Genomic DNA, 23935 nt, shown 5'->3' with positions numbered 1-23935 from the left:
TTTAATTCATACAATAATTAAATCTGCATACATCTCAACCTGTGTTAAAACATATTGAGCAAGGTTCTTCCCTATCATTGAGTGTAGTACTTTTAATATCATAAAGAAGATACAAAATGACAAGGTATAATTTTGGTTGTTCCCTTTACCTTGTGTACAGGAGCAGTTGAAATGGTTGACTCCATCTTGACATAACCCTCCATTTTGGCAAGGATTACTGACACACTCATCACTATCAATTTCACATAGCTCACCCTCATAACCAGGTACACAACTAAAAGAAAACCAATTTATGTTTTGTAGTGACAAGTAATATAATGGATGTCTGCATCTGCAGAAATACTGTCCAACTCTCCAGGTGGAACAAAACGGACAGGAATGCTGTGCATATGTAATTCTTATTCAAACTGCTTGGGATGGTTTACTGCATCCAGGCATGCAAAAATGACAACAATATGGTTTAAATTGAATAAATGAGTTTCAAATGACGTTTGGCAATTCTTACAGAAGACTTGTAAATAGAATAGGTCAAACTGTTCAGCTTAGAAGCAGCAATTAATAAACTTTACATCTATGTCCATACTATCAAATTTTCTTTGACAAAAAAAACTACTGTATGTAAACATATAGTCATGATGTTCCTATATATGTTACATCACCATGACCATATTTAGGCATATTAGATGTTTTGTCAAACAAAATTTAATAATTTTAATTTAATTTAATGCACAATCCAATGCATTCAAGCAGTCAATTACAAACAGCTCTGCAAGTGTGGTCTACTAACCTGCATGTGTAAGCCAAGCCTGGACCATCAATGCATGTTGCAAGATTTTGACATTGAGATGTGTTTCGATAGCTACAGGCATCTATATCCATCTCACAATTTGCACCTGGTGAAAATGAAATCAAATACTATAATATTATATATGAACACATTTAGGATAAATGCAGAGCCGATGGAGAAGTAATACCATATGATTACTAAGATAAAGCAAGTCTATAGACTAATTCCCTAAATAATTATCATTGAATTTAGGATTTCTTTTCCAGTTGTTTACCTTCGTAATGGGCAGAGTGTGTGTAGAGTCAACAATGTTTTGAAGATCTGCTTACATTTTTCATTCATTTAGGAAACACACACCAAATTTTTCTTTCTTTATTATTCTGATAATAACGTCCTACATAGCACAACTGAGAGGACATTAGAAATCGGTGAGTAACTTAAAAATTTCAAGGAAGAAGAAAAATATGATGCCAAAAGCACCAACCTATATATCCCTCTAGACAAAGGCACTGATACGAGTTGATGCGGTCGATACAGGTTGCACCATTCAAACACGGAAGTGTGCTACATTCATCAATATCTTCAGTACAGTTGATACCAATAAAACCTGGTTGGCAAATGCACATATATCCACCAATAAGATCAGAGCATCTAGGATGATATGAATAAAAAAAACAATCAGCTACAACAATTAAAAGTTACAACCTAGAAAGAAAACATGGATGGATGGATTTTTTTTGGGATAACCCATGGAGGTCATAATACACACAGGACCAACGACTTTAATGTCTCATCTGAAACATGGTGCGTTATTGTAACTTCCATTATAGCCCTCCAGCTGAAATACAAGGAGAGCAGCAATGGTAATTGACCTGGGGATGAAGAGACCGCCACAGTTCCGCTCACACACAGTGGCTACCACCAATTTATGCGACCAAGCTATGATGCTCTCTCATCCTTTTATAAAAACAAATCATCACATCACCATTATTATCATTTTATACATAAAAAAGTGACTGCAAAGCTGACTTACGTTCCATTGTTACAAGGAAACGGGATGCAATCATCAATGTTATTTTCACAGTTCAGACCAGCAAAACCATTAGGGCATTCACAAGCATAAGCATTCATCAGGTTAACGCAAGTACCACCGTTACGACAGGGTTCCCCGAGCAGCTCACATTCATCAATGTCAATCTCGCAATTAACACCTGCAATTAATTTAATTATCTAGTAAAATATCATATAAATATTTGACGTTTATCTCATCATCATAAATTATAATTAGCCAATGTTTTAAAACAACAGACCTTTCCGGAATGCCAATCAAACTTAACAACTGATCAAACAGACAAGGGCTTGGGTATGTGCTTGTCTCTCACACACACCTTATCCCACAAACACAAGTATTTTTTTTTACACTGTTGTTTTGTGGGACCTTAGCAACAATATCCAAGGGGTGGGGCTTAGTGCAAAGGTCATTTGTTTTCCGCTATGTTCTTACCAGCGTATCCTGGTCTGCATTCGCACTCATATGCTCGTAGCACATCATGACACGTGGCGCCATTCACGCATGGATTTGAAATGCATTCATTTATGTCATCAGTACAATTATTACCATTCCAACCTTCTGTACAATTGCATGTAAATCTGAAAATAGAGACAAATAAATCCTTAATAACCTTGTTTCTCTTTTTGCATTTCAATTCATTGATGATTATAAAAATAAAACATGGTTTGAGGTGAAGTAGTGAATTCTATTTCCCAAGGTGTTGGATGATTGGAACTAACCTCCCAATGTGAATTAATATTTATGATGTATAGCAATAACTATGGACCAGAACACATTGCCAACTATTTTCAACAATGCTTAAGAAATAGCACTAACCCATTGATACCATCTACACATGTCCCTCCATTGGCACAGGATCCTGGGAAACAGTCATTAATATTAACCTGACAATGAACACCTGTGAATCCAGATGCACATGTACAGGTGTAGCTGTTAATATCATCATAGCATGTTCCATTGTTCATACAGGGGGTGGAAAAACACTCATCAACATTCATTTGGCACTCTCTACCACTGAACCCTAAGAAAGAAGCAGAAACGAAATATGTTATTATCAATGTGTTATATTAAAACTAACATTAATATTTTACATCTTATTGACTTGAGTATAAGAAAAGGCTTTGTACCAAAAGATCATGTGTATCTTTAGAATTACAATATCTAAAAACAATGTCTTACCTGGTTCACACAAGCAAATAAAAGTACCGTTGCTAACAGTTTGACATGTGGCATTATTTTCACACTGGTCGTTCACCTTCCAGCAGGGGTTAAATTCAACTTCACAAAGATCACCAATATAAAATGGAGGACACTCGCAGATGAAGCTACCAATCAAGTCAACACAGGTACCGTTGTTTTGACACGGTTCTGACTGACATTCATCAATTTCTTCTTCACAATTCCTGCCTGTATATCCAATACTACAATTACACCTATGCAAACAAATATTATAACAAATTCACATCATTATGTATGAATTTATAATAAGAATAATAATAACAATAATAATAATAATAATAATTATTATCATTAATATTATCATTTATATTTTATTTCAGTTTCGTTCAAAATATTCCTATAAGAGAAAATGGAATCCACCTACTCATAGTCTAAAAATAAATCGATGCAGACTGCTCCATTTTGACAGGGGGATGATTCACACTCATCGGTTTGTAATTCACATAAATCGCCTTCGAATCCCTCGGTACAGGTGCATCGGTAAGCCTCATTCAAATCTTCACAAGTAGCATTGTTCTAAAAATATATATAACATTTATAATTAAATATGATTATATACATAAATACGATAAATGAGTACTTTTTCCCTATCGCAATGTAATCTCTAGGCCCTCACTTACAACAAACAGTAAAGAAGACTGCGAACTCTAAGACAAGAGAGATAGACCCTTTGACCACCTAGGCCAGGAAGTAGGCCTAGGCCTACTTGGTGAGTACTCTTTTAATTTTTTTTTTTAGGCCTCGTAGAATCTATTTATGAGGTATATAAAACAAATATTGATGCTCTAGATTCAGGGGATGGTGAAAACTATAGCACTCAATAGATGATGTTTAATAAAACACAACTTACCTGACATGCATTATTAATGCAATCATTGATGGGTAAACTACAATCAAAGCCAGCCCAACCGGGGGCACATAAACATTCAAAGCTGTTAACTCCATCCACGCAGAACCCGTTACCAGTGCAAGCATCAAAAGTACAATCATCTATATTAAACTCGCATCGAGGGCCTGACGGTAAGAATATGGATTCAATACAAAGTTTAATTTATTAAAAATGTGAACTACTCATGATACATTATATATAATATATAAATAATTTAAACAATTTTAGGAACATATTTATAATGAATGAAAAAGATATCTTCTGTTATTGTTTACCACTATTTTATTTTTAGAAAGATAAAACATACAGAAAAATGGCTAAAACAAATGGAGTGAATTTAAACTAAAAATAAATTACAAAATATAATGTTAAATAAAACAAATACTAAAGTATACCTGCAAATCCAATTAGACAGTCACAAAGAAAGCCATTGGGAAGCCTCTCTAAGGCGTTGGTGCAATTCCCACTGTTTTCGCATGGAAACACCTCACACGGAAGCAATGAGCAATCGTCACCACGATACGGCAGTGGACATGTACAAATGAAATTGTTGACCTCATCTTGGCAGGTTCCATTTCTCTGACAGGGGTTTGATAAGCATTCATCGATTTCAATTTCACAGTGAACGCCTGAAAAATATATATTTTTAATAATAATAATATACGAATAATATAAATAAAAATAAATTAAAGGTGACACAAGCAGTTTTGTTTTTTAGAGACATTAAAGATGACTATTATCATAGCAATAGTGTCTAAAATACTACAAAATATGATGATGATATGATTATGGTGACGATAATCATGATTATGGTGATGATAATCATGATAATGATATGATGGTGGTAGCAATAAATTACATGATGGCTGTGTTGTTGACAATGACAAGGATTATAGTGATGATTATTTTCATTATATGATGTTGATAATGAATATAATTGTGGTCATTGATGAACAAGATGAAAATGATATTGATGACAGTAGTGATAACAACTATGTGGTGTAGATGAATGTCACGAGTATAGTGATAATGATGGCAAAAATTACATTTTTTGCTTAAAACATTACAATCACATTCACCTCCCCTTGCTATAAGAATTTCATAACTAGAATATGAAATATATATTGTGAAACATACCTATGTATCCTGGTTTGCATAAGCATTGGTATTCATTCAGCAAGTCTACACAAAGTGCTTCATTGGCACATGGAATCGAACTACATTCATTAATCTCATCCTAGATAACAAAAAAAAAACTAATTAGTGGATAAAAAAATACAATATATTTTGTAAGTGTCTCACTATCATGCATAGAAGCATTTCCTCAAAATTGAAAGGTCTTCCACTTTAATTTGCTATATAACAATCAAAGTCATAATGAGAAGCATTTAAACTTAAGCCTTAGTATTAAGCACTATATAATTAATTATATAATATAATATAAATTACTATTTATTTAAAAATTATTCTCTCAAACTGAAAGTGTATAGAAGCAGTTAGCATACACTATATAAGGTTTTTATTAAATACATTCCACTTCAAAGAATGTCAATTAAAAACATATATTGAGGAGATGAAATATAGAATCAAACTATGGGTGCACATAAAATATAGTTGTGCAGCACCTAATAATAAGGTAGCAGTACTTACCTCGCAATAAGTTCCATTGTAACCAGCACCACATTGGCACTGAATGGAAGCAATGCCATCATAACATGTAGCATTATTAAAACATGGCTGGCTCAAGCAATCATCAACGTCCACGTAGCAGTTGTCTCCACTCCAGCCATCTCGGCAGAAACACTGGTATCTGTTTTCAAAATTCATACAGATGCTGCCAACAGGATTACAGGGCTGCGAATCGCATTCATTAATCGTTATCTCACAGAAGTCACCTGTGAAACCTTGTTGACATGCGCAAGTATACGTATTTATTCCATCTATACATGTGCCATTGTTCCTGCAGAGATGACCGTCACAGTCATTGATGTTACGTTCACAGTTAGTTCCTGTGAAACCGGGATCACAGAAGCAGATATAAGAGTCAAGATCATCAATACATGTTCCCGAGTTTTGGCATGGGAAAGACAAACATTCATCCATTTCCAACTCACAGAAAGTTCCTTCATAACCACTTGCACAAATGCAATAGAAATTGGTATCAAACTCCCCGCTAGGATTGTCAGTTGCATCAGTACATGTGCCTAAATTCATACAAGGCATTTCATCGCATTTTGAAATGGTCTTGTTGCAAAATTCCCCTGTAAAGCCTACATCACAACTACATACATAACCACCAACACGATCAACGCATGCACTACCCATACTGCACAAATTTCCAATACAGTCATCAATGTTATGTTCACAGAATGTACCGTTGAATCCTGACGGACAGAAACATGCGTATTGATTCACTAGATCAATACATGTTGCACCATTTAAGCATGTCTCAAGATAAAGTTCGCATTCATTGATGTCAATCTCACAATTTGACCCTGTAAACCCGGAAAGACAGCCGCACTGATATTTGTTCGGTCCGGTATCAAGACATTTACCATCGTTTTGGCAAGGTGCTGAAGAGCATGGCGGTAACTGTTCACACACAGAATTATAGACTGCATCATCTTCTGGACATATACACAGAAAGGATCCAAATAAATCTTGGCATGTTCCATTTCCACATGGGTTGGTTAAACACTCATTGATGTTTTCATTGCACAGCTCGCCAGTATAACCTAAGCCACAGATGCAGCTGTAAAATAGTAAATTGACATCGTATTATTCCTCAATCTGTTTTAAACTTGCTTTAATTATATAATGTTTTGAGCTAAAAAATACAGTTCAAAATTTTAACTGATTACTTTTGTGTTTTATAATCCCATTTGAAAGTTAATATGAGAAAATATTATTTCTTTAAATATGTTTACATAAATTATGTATTTAGGATTTTAAAAAATATGAAAATAATTTTTAAGGACCCAGAATGACAACACAAAATTGGATAGGCAGCTTTAAATGCAAAAAGCAAATAAATAACTTTAACTCAGATTACAGACAATAATACACAGACATTTAACAATTTTCTAAAATTATGTAAGCTTTGGGCTTCCTTTATGCACTGAGTGAAGACTAGATGTTTATTAATGTTTTGTGTTATGAACTTATTTTACTAAATTAGTAGGATTAGAAGACCTATTCTAAAATAAAAATCAACTTAAAGCAAAGGTACAGTACCTGAAACCATTTATCAAATCAACAGATGTAGAGTTCATTTCACATTCATTTTGCAGACATTCATCAATTTCCAGGTGGCAATAGACACCTGTATATCCAGGTAGACAAATACAGGTGAAGTTATTGAAATGATCAATGCAGCTGGCAGTGTTGTTAGCATCACACAGATTTAATTGACACTCGTTTGTCTCTATGTCACAGTTTTTACCTTCGTAACCTAAACAAGAAAAAAAGTTACAAATCAGTAACACATAAAGAATATGTCCCATTATATTAAAATGGCCCTTACCTACTATATCTACATAAATATTCAAATTAAAGGATATATTTTTTAATTTATATTTTGTATGTGTGAGACATCCTGTAATGGGCGATATCGCTGTTGGATAGTTAAAATAAAATAGAAATAATAGACTGAAAAATTATCATCATAAATACAGGTCTCCCTCCAATTGAAGACCACTTTTGGGACTGGCGTTTCCATGGTCTTTAGCAGCTTTGGTCTATAGAATAATAATAAAAGAAATTAGTTAATCAGGATCCACAAAAAAGTGGAGGTGGTCTTTAATTGGAGGTGTTTTAATTTAGAGAGAGACCTGTATTTTCATTATATACACTATGGCATAAAAACTTCCAGTTCTTGTAAAAGAACTTTTCCAAGAAAATGTCAAAATCAACCATTTGAGAACTAAGAAAACATAAGCTACATACCACTGGTACATATACAATAGTAGTCCCCGAATATATCATTACATTCTGCACCATTTTGACATGGAAAGGTCAAACACTCATTGGCATTCTGGTCACAGATGTCCCCCATGTAGGCTGCAGGGCAGGAGCATGTGAAATTTCCAAGGCCGTTGATACACGTTGCATTATTCAAGCATGGGTTGCTGAAGCATTCGTTTATATCCAGCTCACACTGTGCACCAGTTAAACCTGTGCGAAGGTCAAAGAGCATGTCATGGGTCACAACCATGTCTTTTTTTGTATGCATTATCATTCATGTTATTTGGTAATACAAATAGAAAATGTCAACATATTTTCATTTAATTTATTATTCAATTCAATCACAATTTACATGATAAAAAGTGGTTAGGGACAGCTAAAGAGAATAAACTCTCTAAAACCCATTAAGAACCATCTGTCCCAATGTATCACCACTGCACGGAGAATCCAGACATTAAGTTTGAATATTAATTTTATTGTACGTACATATAGCTACTACAGGTATATCAATGCAATAATAATTTTAAAATATTCAAAAAATAATATTGATTTCATTATGGATATTGTCTTTTCTAAACAAATTATTTTTATTGGTTGATTTATTCAATTGATGGGGGTTTTAGCAAAATAATGATGTAAAAATTAATGTCAAATCACTGGTATAGTCAAGATAATGAGGACAATTCTGTTCACCTGGTGGACAAAAACAAGTAAATCTGTTGATACTGTCGACACAGAGACCGCCATGACATGGGCTACTTGCACATTCATTGGTGTTCACTTCACAATTTGTTCCCTGAAAACCTGTTAAGAAGTAAATTGTATTCATTGCAGGATTTTAAGAAGATTAATTAAATATTAAGGATTAAATTTCTTGGATGAATTAAAAAAAATATAATGTGACGAGCAAATACCTGTATGTTGAGTGGGAATAAAAATAGAGTTGGAAAAGTTGAGGAAAAACTTTACTTGGTATAGTGATGGGAAGAGTAAATACATGGTGTCTGAAATACTTATGTTGAGGAAAGGGATTTAAAAAGATATTGAGTGTAGTAAGTATGTCAATGGAGGTAGTATAGTGGGTATGTTGATTGGAAGTAATATTGTAAACATGATATCTCAACAAGTCTCTAAACACAAGAATATAAATGGAAATAAATACCTTCTTAAGGCAAGGAAAAGGGAAAAAATATGTGTAGGGTATTTAAAACATAGTAGTATATGTTAAACAAGAGGTACCGCTAGGGAGGGCTAATTCAGGGATGTAGTTATGGTGGGCGGGGCCACCAACCCTTGAAATTTTCTCCCAGTCTACTGTAAGCTAATTTCATGGCCTTCCACCCACCCTTATTACCCCAATTTTCCATCTTTAAAATTCACTCTTATTATTTAGAGTTTATTAATGTTATTACCTACCCACCCATCCATAGTGTTCTACAGCTACAACCCTGGTTATTGGAAATAAAAAGAATATTTGGTGCAAAGTGATGTGGTACGGATGGAAGCGGGAAAGATAAAGAGAAGAGTGTCTACATGTAAGAAAGCAAATAGAAAATTTAAAAAAATTGACACAAAGTGACATAAAATAAAAGAAGCTTTGATGTACCTGATGCACATGTGCAGGTGTAATTCATACCATTGGCTGATTCTTGGCAACCGGTTGCATTATTTAAACAATATCCAAATGCACAGATATCAAGATCAATAGAACAATCTTCACCCGTAAAACCTACATAAATTAAATAAATAAAAATCAATTAGAATTAATACACAAGCAATTCTCTATTCAGTTCAATTAAATCCATGAAAACACGTAAATTACTGTGTGCAGGTCTTTTCAAAGATGGATATGTGGGTCTTTACACTTTTCTATTAGAACCTCTCATTTGGGACACCCATATTAAGGGGATATCCCTATTAAGGGGACACTTTTTTGGCCACGAAACTGGGAAAAGTATATCTTTTAACACTGCGGCCATTCAGAGGACACTGTTTTCTTTTAGTTTTTCTATTAATAGAGGTTCTACTGTAGAGTAATAATTATAGAATAAATTTCTTTGTTTAAGAACACATTTTTTAGAAACGTAATAAATTCCTGTACTTACCTATTCCACAGAAACAGATGAAGCTATCACTAGAGACTTCAATACATACACCATTATTTAGACATGGATTGGAGTCACAGATATTGAATTCTTCATCACAATCAACACCAGTAAATCCCGGTGGACATATGCAGTCATATGCAGCTGTCCTATCCACGCACATCGCGCCATTCTGACATGGCCCAGACTCACATTCATTGATGTCAACCTCGCACATAGCTCCAGAGTAACCAGGTACACAGTTGCACGTGTAACCTGTGATCTCATCCACACACGTTGAGTTATTAGTACAATTGTTTCCCTCGCAGTAATTTATGTCCGTCTCACAGAATGTGCCTGCGAATCCTGCCACACAACGGCACGCATAGCCGTCAACTTGTTCAACACAAGTTGAATTATTAGTACAATTGTTTGAGTCACAAAATGGCGTGAAAATCTCACAGTTTTGTCCGAAATAGCGTGGAAGACAGTCGCATGCATAACTTGTATTATTGATAGGTTGGCACGTTCCATTATTTTGACAGGGATGGGAAGAACAGTTGTTGAGTGATACTTCACAGTTGACACCTTATTAATAAATGTACACAAAAATATAAATAAAAACTTAACATACAAAATGTAATGCTTTTATATAAATCTCAGTACGAAGCTTAGCCGTGTTCAGATTGGACCTTTTTGGACAATCTAATCATGCATCTGCTTAGCCTTCACCATGGTAAATTTAACAGAGCATTTGTGACAAGGAAAAAGAACTAGGCTATTTCACTCAGCAGTGCATACTTAGAAATTTAATGCCCATTTTGTGTGCCCCAAAAGTTTGTATAATACAATACCTTAGTAATAATAGGAACAATGCCTTAAGAACACATACTCAGCTCCCAATACTGGTACCAAAAAAAACAACTCTTGGCTATTAACCTACAAGCAATTTGCAAAAGCAGGAAGTGAGCCCATAATGGGTTCAGAGACAAAGTTGCAACTGTGGTGAAAGTATTAAACACAGGAAAGAAACGGTGACATCGTACCTGCAAAAAGTTGTGTATCGCATAGACACCTGTAGCTGCTGACCTGATCAGAACATATGGCACCATTCTGACATGGAGATGATTGACACTCATTAATATTCGTACTGCAGGTTTCACCTTCAAACCCAGGTGTGCAGGTACAGTCGAATGCATTGATTAAATCATTACAGGTGGAGACATTGTCACATGGTGATGAGGAACATTCATCAATGTCTGTTTCACATTGACCACCTGTAAACCCAGGTGAACAAATGCACCTGAAAAAAATAATTATCAACACATCCATCACAATTTATAATAACGATAATCATTTTTTATGAAGTAATTCATTTTTGTTTATATGGTTGTTTGTTTATATATTTAGATGGACTCTTTTAAAACAAATATATTGTACTGATATGTTACAAATATACTGATATGTTGCATTAATAAATTTGAAAATTAAAATTCAGAATTTTAATTATTAGCATTCAATTAATTTAGTATATACTAAAGAACGACAAAATGTTAACAGTTCCATTTTCTTCATAGACTTTTAAACTGGTTTGCAAGTTGCAGTAATTATAAGAATTTTTGTAGCTAAGGTTCCATATCAGTGAAAAATAGATTGGAAGATAGGTTGGAAGTTAATACTTATTTATCCTTTAAAATGAGAAATTCAAAGTTTGAGGGGGTTTTATAAATTTTTATTCAGATTTTAAAGATAAAATGAAGATCATGTAACTGATATCCACATTAATAGTTATATCAGGAAAAAAATCAGGAATTTATGGGGTTATTAAATAATCACCGATAAGAGTTGATATCATCCTGACAAGTTGCATTGTTCCTGCACGGGTTGCTACTACATTCATCCAGATTGACCGTACAATTGGTACCCTGATAACCAGCCTGGCAACTGCACATGTAACCCCCAGCCACGCTGGTACAATTGCCACCATTCATGCAAGGCTGTATAAGATACAGATACAAAAAAAAACAACATATAAATATGGTACTCTAATACTACTGGTTGCAGTGGCATATCTTAGGGTTTTGAAATAGGAGGGGCTGAAAAGTGAAGTTGGGGGGCTTAATGATTAGGTGTTCGGGGAGGTGGGGGGGGTGCTTGCTCACAAAATATGGTATTATAATTTGATATTTAACTACTTGAAGGTAATTTTTGGCTTCAAACATACATTTCGAGTGATGAGGGTGGGGGTGACTCTAGATATGCCATATTGCATCATCAACAACTGATACAAAACAGATAATTAAAAATTCATATAAATTAATTAATATTAAATAAAATGTAGGATTTCCGTTACAATGTCATTTATGAAAGTCTGTGATATACCATTAAATCTAGGTCTTATTAAGAGCATTGACATATGCTAAGAGTAGTGACGAAAACTGAGAAGTGAAGGGTGCTAGCTGGGAAATAGAAATGCCTATATGAAGCTAGTGAGTGGAGTTGTTTTAAAATTACAGGATTTGAACCCATAACCCTCATAATGGAAGAAAAGTGCTCATAACAATCATGCAGCAGCTGCATTTTCAAAAAGATTATAAAATTGTAAGGTACTACACACCTCCATTTCAAAAGTCAACTTACTTCATTTACACAATAATCCTTTTCAGCCTCACAATTAACACCTGTGAAATCTCCAACACATCTGCATATGTAACCACCTGGTGAGTCAATACAGGTGGCACTGTTCAAACATGGACTAGAACTGCATTCGTTGACATCAATGCTACAATTGCCACCTGCCAATTAATAATGTAATTTTTTTTATCAAACCATCATAATCATCATCATCAGTGTTAAATAATAAGATTCCACACAATTCGAATAAATTTTTAAAAATCATGTAAAACATTATATAAAGTACAAAGTATCTGATAATAAACTCACCTGTGAAACCTTCACGGCAGATACAGGTAAACTGGAACCCAACATCACCATCAATACATGTCCCATCATTTAAACATAATGAAGAATTACATGCATTGATATTTACTTCACAGTTAGCACCAGTAAACCCTAGGAAAAACAATTCAAATTTACTGTACTGTCCCTAACTTCAAGTAATACATGTGCAACGATTTTCTCAATGTAAATTTTCTATTTGACATACAAATTTGATTAGATTTTTTATATGAATATGCAATTGCATGTAAGGTGCTACTAGAATTTATGCTGTTAAAGGACCTTCAACTTGCACAGGCATATCTTTTATACCAGTCCAGGCATTACACAAGCAAATATTAGTTCTATAGGCCAACATATACCTACCAGAAACACAACTACATTCATAGAAGCCTATTCCTTCTTGGCATATTCCACTATTCTCACATGGGTTTGAACTGCATTCATCAAAATCAACATCACAATTAAACCCTGTATAGAAAATATAATGTAATAGTCATTCACTTTAACATCAATGTACCAACTATTATTTATTCTAGTAGTGAAGATTCAAAATTATTTTATTGTTCATAACATAACAAGATGTATTATGATTAATTTCCACATTAAAATATAGATTAACACATTGACTGCCATTGACGATGAGTAAACCTGTGAAATAAAGTGTTAATGAAGCACCACGATGAGTATGTTCATAAAAAGCAAAGTGCATATATTTTTTTTTTTTATTTGGTTTATTTATATAGCACCATTCTTTGCAGATAAGAACAGTAGCGGCTCTAGGATATATTTTATGGGGGGAGGGGCTAAGCTGTCCGACAGGGAGCTGGGAAAAGGGGTTGAACGGGGGTTTCCCCTCCCAAATGAGATTTTTAAAAGATTGCTTCCTCACATGATTGAATTAAAGTATGACTGAAGTTTACCTGTGTAGCCTGGCTGACAGTTGCATACATACCCTGGACGGCCTTCCAGCTCACCGAGATTGGAGCAGTTCCCATTCACGCATGGATTGAAGAGGCAGTAGTTAATGATATCATCACAGCGATTACCTGTGTAACCTGGTGGACAATTACATACGATACCAGTAACACCTGTGCTGCATGTTCCTCCATTTGAGCAGGTGTCATCAAAACATAGGTCAATGACTTCTTGGCAGAATTCACCAGCAAATCCTGAACTACAATTACAAGTAAAGCTAGTGGATTGTGGGATGCATGTAGCACCGTTCAAACATGGCAATGAGAGGCACGTGTCCTCAGGTTGGTCGCACAGCTCTCCGGTTGTTCCAGGAGCGCATAAGCAAATGAAGCCACCTGTCTGTTCAACGCAAGTGGATCCTCCTTGGCAAGGCTGTGATGCACACTCATCTGGAATACAAAAAAATAGTAGAAAAAATATATTCTCATTTAGCAACTAGAAAACATATAGGCTTTTTATATAACTATCAACTGGGAATTGCTTGAGTATCAAAAGTATCATGCAAGTTACTATCATTTTATTCCTCAACCTTACTATTGACAAAGGGTTCGTGCATCACGGATGGATGTTTGTATATAAATAAAGATAACAGCATGCTAAAAAGAAATAAAAATGTACATACTGTAGAAAAATTAATTAGGTATACATCAACTGAACTAATTAAAGATTAAAAAACAAAATTGGAACCATGGCTTTTATCCATTGTTTTAATGATTATACTAATTAAAAATATATAAAAAAATTGATATAAATTTAGAAACCCTTCTATATAGGGTGAGACATATTTAAGGAAGTTAATGAATATTTGTCAAAATGTCCTGAGAAAAATGTGTCTTTTTACAGAAACAATTAAGGGATAACAAATTGGTTAACTACAATAACTACATGCCAGTTAACAAGTCTTGGGTTCGATTCCTGATAAGGACACAGTTTTCTCAAAATAATAATTAAAAACATAACTAATTGAAAGAGAAAGTAAGACATTCTAATGATTAAATAATTGTTACCCAGAGAAAAAAATTACACTAAAAGTGAAAAAATGAAACATGCAACCAAAACAAAATAAAATTATAAAGAAAATAAAATATTTGAGATAAACCTAAACATACTTGTTTGACGTTTGTTTCTTACTGGCAGGGTTTGAATGAAGAATAAACATGTTTAATATTGATCAAAATATAAAGAAAATAACCTTAATATTTAAAGAAATTAAACATAATTATTTATAGTGAGGTTAAAAACAACTTAGTGGAATATTCCCATAGAGAAAGTTCATAACAAGTTTAAAAGAGTATGAGGCTTCTGATTAAAATTATGTTAAAATTGTTGTTAGTGTTTAGTTGTTATTTCCCAGAAGTACTAAACTTACCAAAGCAGCTCTTGAACCTAAAATAATACATTTAAGACATTATTAGGATAGTTAATATAAATACTATATGGTATAAAAATGAAGTATTTTATTCTTAATTCAAAATTTATAGTGACACCCCATCCACATTTGATAACAATAAAGTACTTCACTATATAAAAACTATACAAAAGAGTCTTGTCTTTGATTTGGACAATTTCAATAAAATGGATTAAACATGTGATTTGACGGAAATATATTCCTTTACCTATATTATTTTGTTCGCATCTGAGGCCAGAGAAACCAGGTGGACAAAGGCACACAACACCTTGAAATATGGAAATACAGGTGCCACTGTTCAAACAAGATGATTCTGTGCAGTAATTTTCCAGTTGAAGACAGTCAGAGCCTATAAAAATTAAACCAATCAGAATCAAATGAAACACTATTGTAGAGACTGAAATTGAAGACATTACAAATAATGCTATCTGTGTTGATTAATAAGTGAACTGAATAAAGCCCAATCCAAACTACAGTTCCCAAATATGGACGTGATATGACATCATCGTTTGGGATAAAAATAAATGCCTAGAGGAATATATTTGAGGAAGGTGTTTATTCCAAATATGAGGCTCTGTGGGGGGGGGGGATTGTTATTTGAGGTATGCGTGTATTTAAAGCGGGGCGTTTATTTGAATAAATTTCCCTAGTGTTATATGCATGTAAAAAACATCAGAGTTCATTCAGTTCAATTGAACATTTATTTACTTCCTTTTTGAATCAGACAAATACATTACAATTGATTTAAAATAAATTGAAAAAGCCTGAGAGGAAGAAGGCAAGAACCATTGAATTATATGCTTCATGAAGATAATTGAGTGATTTATTGACCAAGAGATGAATATTACCTGTGAACCCAGTGTTGCAGGTACAAACATGTGTATTGTTTGTTATGTCTTGACATGTACCATTGTTGCACACACCTGCTCTGCAAGGGCCTATGATCTCCGTACAATTGAAACCTATCAAAAGGAAAATTTGATTAGGATGTTAGGTAAACACAGTATTGTAAATGGTACCTAAACATTAAAAAAGTCATTCATATTGTGAAAATGGTTTACCACAATTTCAAAATAAAAACAATTTCCTAGTGGAAGGTGAGACTTCTTTCATTCCTTGTTTTGCAAAGACCTTCAGAGGAGGGTAGAAAAAAAAAATTGTTTTCTTATTTAACAAATATTTTTGCCCAAAACATCCAGATGGAGGAGAAAATAAAATAAAATGTTATTGGTGAATGTAAACAGTGTAGTAATGGGAAGGTTAAATGCTTTGAATTTATATTAAAATTAGGAAGAAATATACATATCTTTGGAGATTTAAAGGCAAGAGCGGGTGTAATAAAAATAAAGAAAAACTTTTATATGGTTCTGAAATTTCTATTTTTTTTAGTGGCTGGTGTGCTAATTGGCCAAAAATAAAATTTTATTTTTAAACAAAATCATCATTATTGACGAGCGGCGGGTTCGTTATAACAAGGTATAAAAAAGTCTCGCCAAAGGCAATTTGTATGGGAGCTGCATATCTTGCAGCATAGCTTTGTGGCTTACAATGTTTGATTTCACATTTGTTTTTATTTATTTATTTGGGTGTACACACACGTGTTAATGATTGCTAATAGTAAATATAATATCACTGTTTTTTTCACACACAATGCTTTACACAAACTACATCTATGTCTCAATGTGAGGCTGCAACACTGACAGGAATTGAACCCAGGACCCTGAGAGTGGAAGGAAAGCATCTTAACCACCAAGCCATTCAACTCCACTCCATGCTTGTGTCAACTATAAATAAACTATATTAAAGTGTATTTTAGCTTGTATTGTAGTTTATGTGCAATATCCTATTTATACAGCGTATTGATTTTAGCAAGTGTATAGACACAGTTTGGTTTGCTTTCACATTTTATTATCATATATTTTATATATTTAGTTCATCTTGCAATTTGATAAATTTACTGTTTACGCTGTTGGATATTCCAATAACATACAAACTACAAGACAAAAAGGCTGGCTGTTTGTGAGTTGAAGTACAGCACTGTGTTTCTACTGTAAAGTATATCAGTTGCTTGCTAATTGTTTTTGTCACTACAGTTTGGTTCACTACACCACTTGAAAGATGCACACACATGTTTGGTATTGATTGGCAGATGTGTATTGTTACATAGTCTACAATGGCATACAAATGAGTCACATGGGCAAATCCATGTGACCACACCCAGATACAGCCTGTACTGTATATCGTCATCAGTGAAGATAACATCGTTAATTATAATTTTAATAAATATTATCGGTGGGTGATCAACAGTTTGATATACAGTAGACTTAAATGTTGTTTAATTGTTTAAAACATTAAAAGTCTAACTAAAATGACATATTCTAGTTGCTTTTAAAATGTCATAAAACAATAAAGAATTATATAATAAACATATCGATGACTTTCCTCTTATTTTTAGATAACACGTTTTTCTGAATAACAATTATCAGTCCTATAGTAAAATAAAAACAAACTAAAAACATCCACCAATATAATGGCAATTATGCTGTTAATATTAAGTATTTCTGCTATCAGACTGATAAAATCATCATCACCACCATCTTGTAAAAATTTAATAATTAGTGATTTTTTTTTCAAAATTGGTTTTTCATTTTAGAACATTTTCAATGTTCAAGATTATCTATCTCAGAATAGCTATTGGATTCAGAAGAAATTAATTAGCTACAGTATGCATCTGCAGGTCTCCCCAAGGGCTTGATTTTATTGTTTTGTCTGTCAATTATATTTACTGTACATTTAAATATGAATTTCCATGGTAACTGCCTATCAGGCTGAGTAAGAATTTAGATTTTGGTGATTTCGTCGTGTTGGAAATATTGGCAGATCAACAAATGTACAAGAGCAAGATTGAATAAAAAGCAAACATTTGTTTATTAAGGGAATTATTGATATCTCTATTGTGTTATGGCTATTTTTGTATGTATTGCTAGAATTTTGCATGACAATACAGTATTGCAGATATTAACTGTGGCAGATGCACAAATTCGAAATTGAGAAGGCCATGAGGGAAGGACTTTCACAGATAAAGGGTCCTCCCACATTAGCCTTATATCATGATTGGTCCTGAGGGAAGATTTTCAGGAAACGGCACGGCGCACTAGGTGTTCGGAAATGCCACTCTCAGTCTTTTTTTCTCCATTATATTTTTTATTTGGGGATAAATTATACTAAATTGAATATAAGACTACAAAATAATATCAACCACCTACAGTACAGGAATTTCACTATAATTAGTTCTTTCTTCTGCCTAATTCTACATAAATTTTTGGGTGTATTGTAAGCGGCGAGTTGAATGCTACAAAAATGTTTGAAGTACCTGTGAAACCATCAATGCAAACACACTGGAAGCCTGTACCATCTGGACCTTTTAGTAAATCCTCACAGAATCCATTTAGGCAAGACTTCCCATAGCATCCGTCCAGCTCCTGGCAAAATCCTCCATAATACGTTTCATTGCATTCACAATAAAAAGCATCTCCAAAGCTTGTCGATAAACACCTACCATGACCGGAACATTCACCACTGTCATCCGGTAGTTGACAATTCACAGACTTAATGGAGACAGTTAAACGGAGACCAAAATGACACTGACTGAAAGGGTCATTAGGCAGTTGAGCTAAATAGATTATACCAGACTGGAGAAATTCTGAGGGCACCATCAAAGTAGAATGTGACGATGAATTGATGAGCCACTGATCATTATTAACGTCATCAGTATTGCATGATTGAAAATCATCGTACGAAACATTTGCAGGAAAGACTACAAGGCCCTCAGATGGTACGAGATACAATGAGTCACCTTCTTGGATTTCAACCGGGCACAACTGAGGGTAGTTAAAAGAGTCAACGTTCTCAATACCGAAACATTCCTCAAACGTTTGGCACACTTTATCAACAGACCAATCTACAGAAATGTTCAAACTTTGTTCGTGATAATCCAAATTGTTCTTTTTACAGACAATACCGGTGACACAATTGGCAGACAATAAAATCACTAAAGTTATATAAAATATATGTATAAAATTTTGGTGGGTAAAGTTTGCAAATATTTTCAATGGAGTCACAGGCCAGCTGTGGTCACTGTCTTGAGGGTTGTTCTTCATATTGTAATTGCTGTGGATTCTACTGTCTGTATCACTGCATCAGATCATCTTTTTGATGAACATTGAATGTATCAGAATAAACATCAATTAAAACATAGAAAACCATCTGCAAGAAATAAGAAATAATTTACAATTGAACAACATAATTTTTATACTTCAATAATTATTACTTCTTATATATGAGGGCCTATTTTCTGCATTCCAGAAAATGAAAAATAATGTTTTAAAAGGGCATAAAAAGTAGATTCTTTTCCATAATGTTTAATTACCTAAAGAGTAAAAACTAACAAATAATTCTAGGACAAATTGAATATTATTACTATCATCATGAACAGAAAGAATAAATAATAATGTCCAGTCATGGTATCGATATTTATGTCCCAGTCATAACGGTTAAACTTAGCAAACAAACAAAAGCTAGGCCTAGGTTAAAATAATGTTAGGCCTGGCCCTAGGGCCTAGGCCTCTACTACTACTATCTAGAACAAAATTAGTCGCCTACTAGTACTGTAGCTGAGCTGAGCCCGAATTTAATTACCCAAAGCATGATGTAAGGGATAAAGCCGGTATCGGTAATCAACTAGGCCTACACTCTACTACTTTCTAGGCTACAACTATTATTATATAGGCCTAGGACTAGATACAAAATTAATAGTTGGTGACTTACTCTTTACATCTAAGCAACCCATTTACTGTCATTTATACGTTTTCTTTCTCTATGGTTAAAACAGTATTCTTCGTTTTGGAATGCTTGTTTCTGAAATTTGATCGCTGGCAAAGCGTCCGTTGTTACCAAAAGATGATCTCATAGTGTTTTGTGAGGGCGCTATACATGTAAACAAAAACATCATGATTCATCATTGAAAGGTTTAGACTAGGCCTGAAGGCTAGTAATAATCGTTTATTCTGTAGTATTTTAAAAGAAATATTTGGTTTTAACTATGGTATCCATTTTAAAATTTGTTCATTGTGAATCTGCAGAGATTTTTTGTTTCAATATACCGGCAGAATGCCCGATCTGCGGAGCTGATTTGTCATCACGTCTTCGTAGCCCTCCCATAGCAATCCCAACTCCATTTGTGAACGGGACAAATATACCCTGTTCTGTGCTCGTCAAACCGACGGTTGGTGGCTTCCTGAGGTAAATTTAGGCCTATACACTAATCTGTATAGGAATAATGACGTATTATATTTATTAGATCGATACTCAGTAGGCTTTTCCGAAGGACAGACTTGCATTGCAAGAGAGCGGCATAGATAAAATAGCTCATTTGGATAAACTGGTGGAGCCACCTGTGTGTGGTGAATCATTGGGTCTCGGGTTCAATTCTCATCACTCATCTTGTGTTTCAGCTGGATGACTGAAATACTAAGTATTAAAAAGTGTACCGTCTTTCGGATGAGGCGATTAAGCCCTTGTCCCCTGTGCAATATGGCCCATGGTACAATAAGAGGGGGGATTGTCTCCCGTGTATTGCCCATCCAGAGGCTGCAAGAAAGTTCATGATTTGCAACCAAACCAGTAAAATACTGTGCAAATGCCACTTCGAGCTAATGCCAATGCTAGTTTGAGCGAATGTCACTTCAAGAGATGCCATTTTGAGTTAAAAATGATCATGTTTTGCGAACACTAAATTTGTGGGAATTTATTATTTTGACTGAACTTAGATTCAGATTTTCTATAACTTAGCTTTTTTTCTCTGTTTAGTCTTACACATATTGCCATTCATTTTGGATAAATTTGCATCCACTTGAACTGGCATCCGCCCAAACTAGCATTTGCACGAAGTAGCACTCTGCTCGTATTCACTGACTTTCATTTGAACATTGCTCTGCCAAGAGTGCAGATATGTTAAGTAGAAAAGTATTTTTTAAAATTTAATTATCTTATTTTTATTACAGAGATTATAAAAATGGTTCAAATTTGCATACAGGTGTATCTGATTCAAAAGGTGTGTTTGTGTAGTTTATTTTTTGTATGTGCTTTGATTTGATAATTATACTGTACATCTAGACCCCATTATCATACCACCATATTATTATACCTCCATGATCACCCTTTTGGAATTGGGCTGCAGCGCTCATGAAAATAATGTGCCTGAATATGACAGGCGATTCCATTATTTCATTGAGGGTATGCTGCAGTTTCGCCCATCATACACAGCCTGCGTATTGTAGTGCTGTATCCAGGCACAGGGCGGAGTTAGTATGTACTCTATGGAGTGATTGCTCAAGTATAATGTAATGATATTCAAATAATGTTGACTTTTTTTGTTTTGGTCATATACTATACTACACTTTATTGTATTGTATTTTATTACACCTTATCTTATTTGCAGGTTGTATATTTAACTATGATGAGGATGGTATGCACTTGGATACAGATTCCAACAGCTGGAAAGATAGTCTAGCAATACCAGTTGTAGATCTTGTTGATGAGGAGCTTAAAGACGTCTGGGATAAGAGGCTACATTCAATGGCGACTCAGTCAAGTTGGCAGGCAACTAGGTAAGCTAAAATAAAGAAAAAAAATTGGTCTAAATGTCTCCTTTCACAATCATATAAAAATGATAACAGTATGGAATATTTTTTGGCTGATCATACAGATTTTTTTTTTGGTACAAAAATTATTAATTCAATTACACACCAATTTTAGGGTCTATTAATAGAATAAAGGAACTGTATTATGTATGTACCTGTAAATTAGTAAGGAAAATATATTTTTAATTAAATATCTAAAATAATTAAAAATATTTAATGTTATTTTTGATGCTCAAATGTGCTGTTTGTCTTCAATTTACTGTTTAAAATACAGTATAATATTAATATAATTGTATAAAACCCTGTGGAGAGACTACAGTATCAGATTTTAACAAAAACATGTGACATGCCTAAATATGGTCATGATGACATCATGACTATGATCACAATATAGTGATGTACCCATACATGGGCATGATGAACACATATTACACTCAAATATGGGCATAATCACATTTTTTGATAGTGGGACAGAGCACAAGATTTATTCAATTCCTAAGCTACATTTTTTTTTTTTGTATTTTTATAGGTATCACCCGGATTTACACAACTGTTTTGATTTTGTTGTTAACTTCTTGAACTGTGTTGAGTTTAACGTTTGGAATGAAAAGAGCAATGAACCGATCACACGGACTCAATTTTCAACTGCATATATCCTACCGGCCACGAGCAGGGCAGCACGATACATAGGACTATATCGTAGCATTCAGCTTCATGGCTCAGTCACTCACAAATGATTGGATTGGATTTATTTGGTTTGAATGTAATGAATGACCCACAAAGTTCTGAAATCTTAATTCCAGTGTTGTCCTTCTGGTGGTGATTGTGCAGTACACCAGGAGACAATCCCCTACTCTTTTTCAAAGACGGTATACTTTAACCTGTACATGGGCCATATTACACACAGAATCAACACTTCGAATGTCTCATCCAAAAGATAGTGCACTTTTTTATATTCCAACTGAAGCCCAAGGAGGGCAGCAGATAGAATTAAAAACCGGGTACAACAGGTTAAATGGATTTCCACGGTTCAGCGAACACACTGTGGCTACTGCTAATCTAGCAGACTGGAGTACTCGGTGGCACTTTGTGGTGTGCCTAAAAAGGAAAGCGTGGGGGATGAATTCGTCAGAAGAATATTGTGATATTAACTAACACCCCCCACCTGCCCAAAAGTTGCTGAGAAAACAAATTACACACAGTGTAAGTAAATCCTTGCCGAGCCACTAAGGCCCTTTGGGCTGGGGCTTATCCCCAGTTTCAAGTAGCGTGAAGCAGATGGGAGTGTGATGCCCTACCTGGTGGGGATGCTAGTCCACTGCAGGATACTCCCAGCAATATGCTGGTATCCACTGATACACCTAGGGTGGACTGAAGCAATGTACAAAGTTCCTTGGACACAAGCGAAATGCACAGCAAAGGATTGAAACCCCCGACCTTGAGGTGTAAAAACCAAACCGCCTCTAGTGTACCTCATATCAATTCATTCCCCTTAACTTGTTCGAGATATACCACTGATCACATTAAACAGATGAAATAATAACACTTTCTTCTGATTGATGTGTTCTTTCAGTGTTTTAAATGACACAAATGAAGAAGTCGCAAGATATTAATAGTCAAATGTTAAACTTCATATAATTTAATCTGATCAACTGTAAAATAATGATATCAAATACAGTACAAATGTAGATGTATGTACTTTTATTAAAAACTGAGAAAATGTCATCGCAAATTCTTAGCAATGGTAATCTAAAAATGAACATAACCACACACCTCCACACCCACACTAAAAAAATCTAAATATTACAGTAACAGAAACATTTCCATTTAAAAACAGTATACTATTCCCACCCCTC

At 34.3% G+C, this 23935-nt stretch overlaps 2 protein-coding genes across 3 annotated transcripts in view; one reads left to right on the top strand and one right to left on the bottom strand.

Annotated features, from left to right (window-relative positions):
- LOC117104107 (protein eyes shut homolog) overlaps positions 1-20344 on the bottom strand; it is a 51069-nt gene extending 30725 nt beyond the window's left edge. The window contains exons 1-27 of the mRNA XM_033244769.1: positions 20206-20344; positions 18752-19644; positions 16227-16340; positions 15587-15727; positions 13916-14359; positions 13359-13463; positions 12978-13106; positions 12675-12829; positions 11871-12031; positions 11081-11337; positions 10056-10622; positions 9557-9679; positions 8644-8754; positions 7933-8160; positions 7222-7438; positions 5638-6739; positions 5125-5224; positions 4383-4616; positions 3949-4112; positions 3463-3614; positions 3039-3292; positions 2676-2880; positions 2292-2437; positions 1821-1998; positions 1272-1438; positions 788-893; positions 150-274 (exon numbers count right to left, since the gene is read on the bottom strand). Of these exons, the coding sequence (XP_033100660.1) occupies positions 150-274; positions 788-893; positions 1272-1438; positions 1821-1998; positions 2292-2437; positions 2676-2880; positions 3039-3292; positions 3463-3614; positions 3949-4112; positions 4383-4616; positions 5125-5224; positions 5638-6739; positions 7222-7438; positions 7933-8160; positions 8644-8754; positions 9557-9679; positions 10056-10622; positions 11081-11337; positions 11871-12031; positions 12675-12829; positions 12978-13106; positions 13359-13463; positions 13916-14359; positions 15587-15727; positions 16227-16340; positions 18752-19538 (6472 nt within the window). The 5' untranslated portion in view covers positions 19539-19644; positions 20206-20344. The remainder of the gene's footprint in view (positions 1-149; positions 275-787; positions 894-1271; positions 1439-1820; positions 1999-2291; positions 2438-2675; positions 2881-3038; positions 3293-3462; positions 3615-3948; positions 4113-4382; positions 4617-5124; positions 5225-5637; positions 6740-7221; positions 7439-7932; positions 8161-8643; positions 8755-9556; positions 9680-10055; positions 10623-11080; positions 11338-11870; positions 12032-12674; positions 12830-12977; positions 13107-13358; positions 13464-13915; positions 14360-15586; positions 15728-16226; positions 16341-18751; positions 19645-20205) is intronic.
- A 32-nt stretch (positions 20345-20376) lies between these two features.
- LOC117104109 (MKRN2 opposite strand protein-like) lies at positions 20377-23811 on the top strand. Of its 2 annotated transcripts, XR_004444700.1 has the most exons (5): positions 20377-20679; positions 21441-21490; positions 21878-22046; positions 22609-22915; positions 22947-23811. XR_004444700.1 is itself a non-coding variant. In XM_033244771.1 (4 exons), exons 1-4 carry the CDS (start codon positions 20480-20482, stop codon positions 22814-22816), a joined length of 627 nt encoding a protein of 208 aa, XP_033100662.1. In that variant the 5' UTR covers positions 20377-20479; the 3' UTR covers positions 22817-23811. The 2 variants fall into 2 exon arrangements, 1 of the variants encoding a protein (XP_033100662.1); XM_033244771.1 differs by having other exon boundaries at positions 22609-23811.
- Positions 23812-23935: the final 124 nt, after the last annotated feature.

This window comes from Anneissia japonica, unplaced genomic scaffold (assembly GCF_011630105.1).
Source record: "Anneissia japonica isolate Jap-2015-1 unplaced genomic scaffold, ASM1163010v1 scaffold2564_len425606_cov169, whole genome shotgun sequence".
NCBI classification, from domain to species: Eukaryota; Metazoa; Echinodermata; class Crinoidea; order Comatulida; family Comatulidae; genus Anneissia; species Anneissia japonica.
Note: the sequence above shows the minus strand (reverse complement) of the source record. Positions and strands in the feature narration are given on the sequence as shown.

Coding starts and splice junctions, on each gene's coding strand:
- LOC117104109 (XM_033244771.1), top strand. CDS start 20,480: ATGGTATCCATTTTAAAATTTGTTCATTGTGAATCTGCAGAGATTTTT. Junction 20,680..21,440: donor ACGGTTGGTGGCTTCCTGAG/GTAAATTTAGGC, acceptor TTTTTATTACAG/AGATTATAAAAATGGTTCAA. Junction 21,491..21,877: donor AGGTGTATCTGATTCAAAAG/GTGTGTTTGTGT, acceptor TCTTATTTGCAG/GTTGTATATTTAACTATGAT.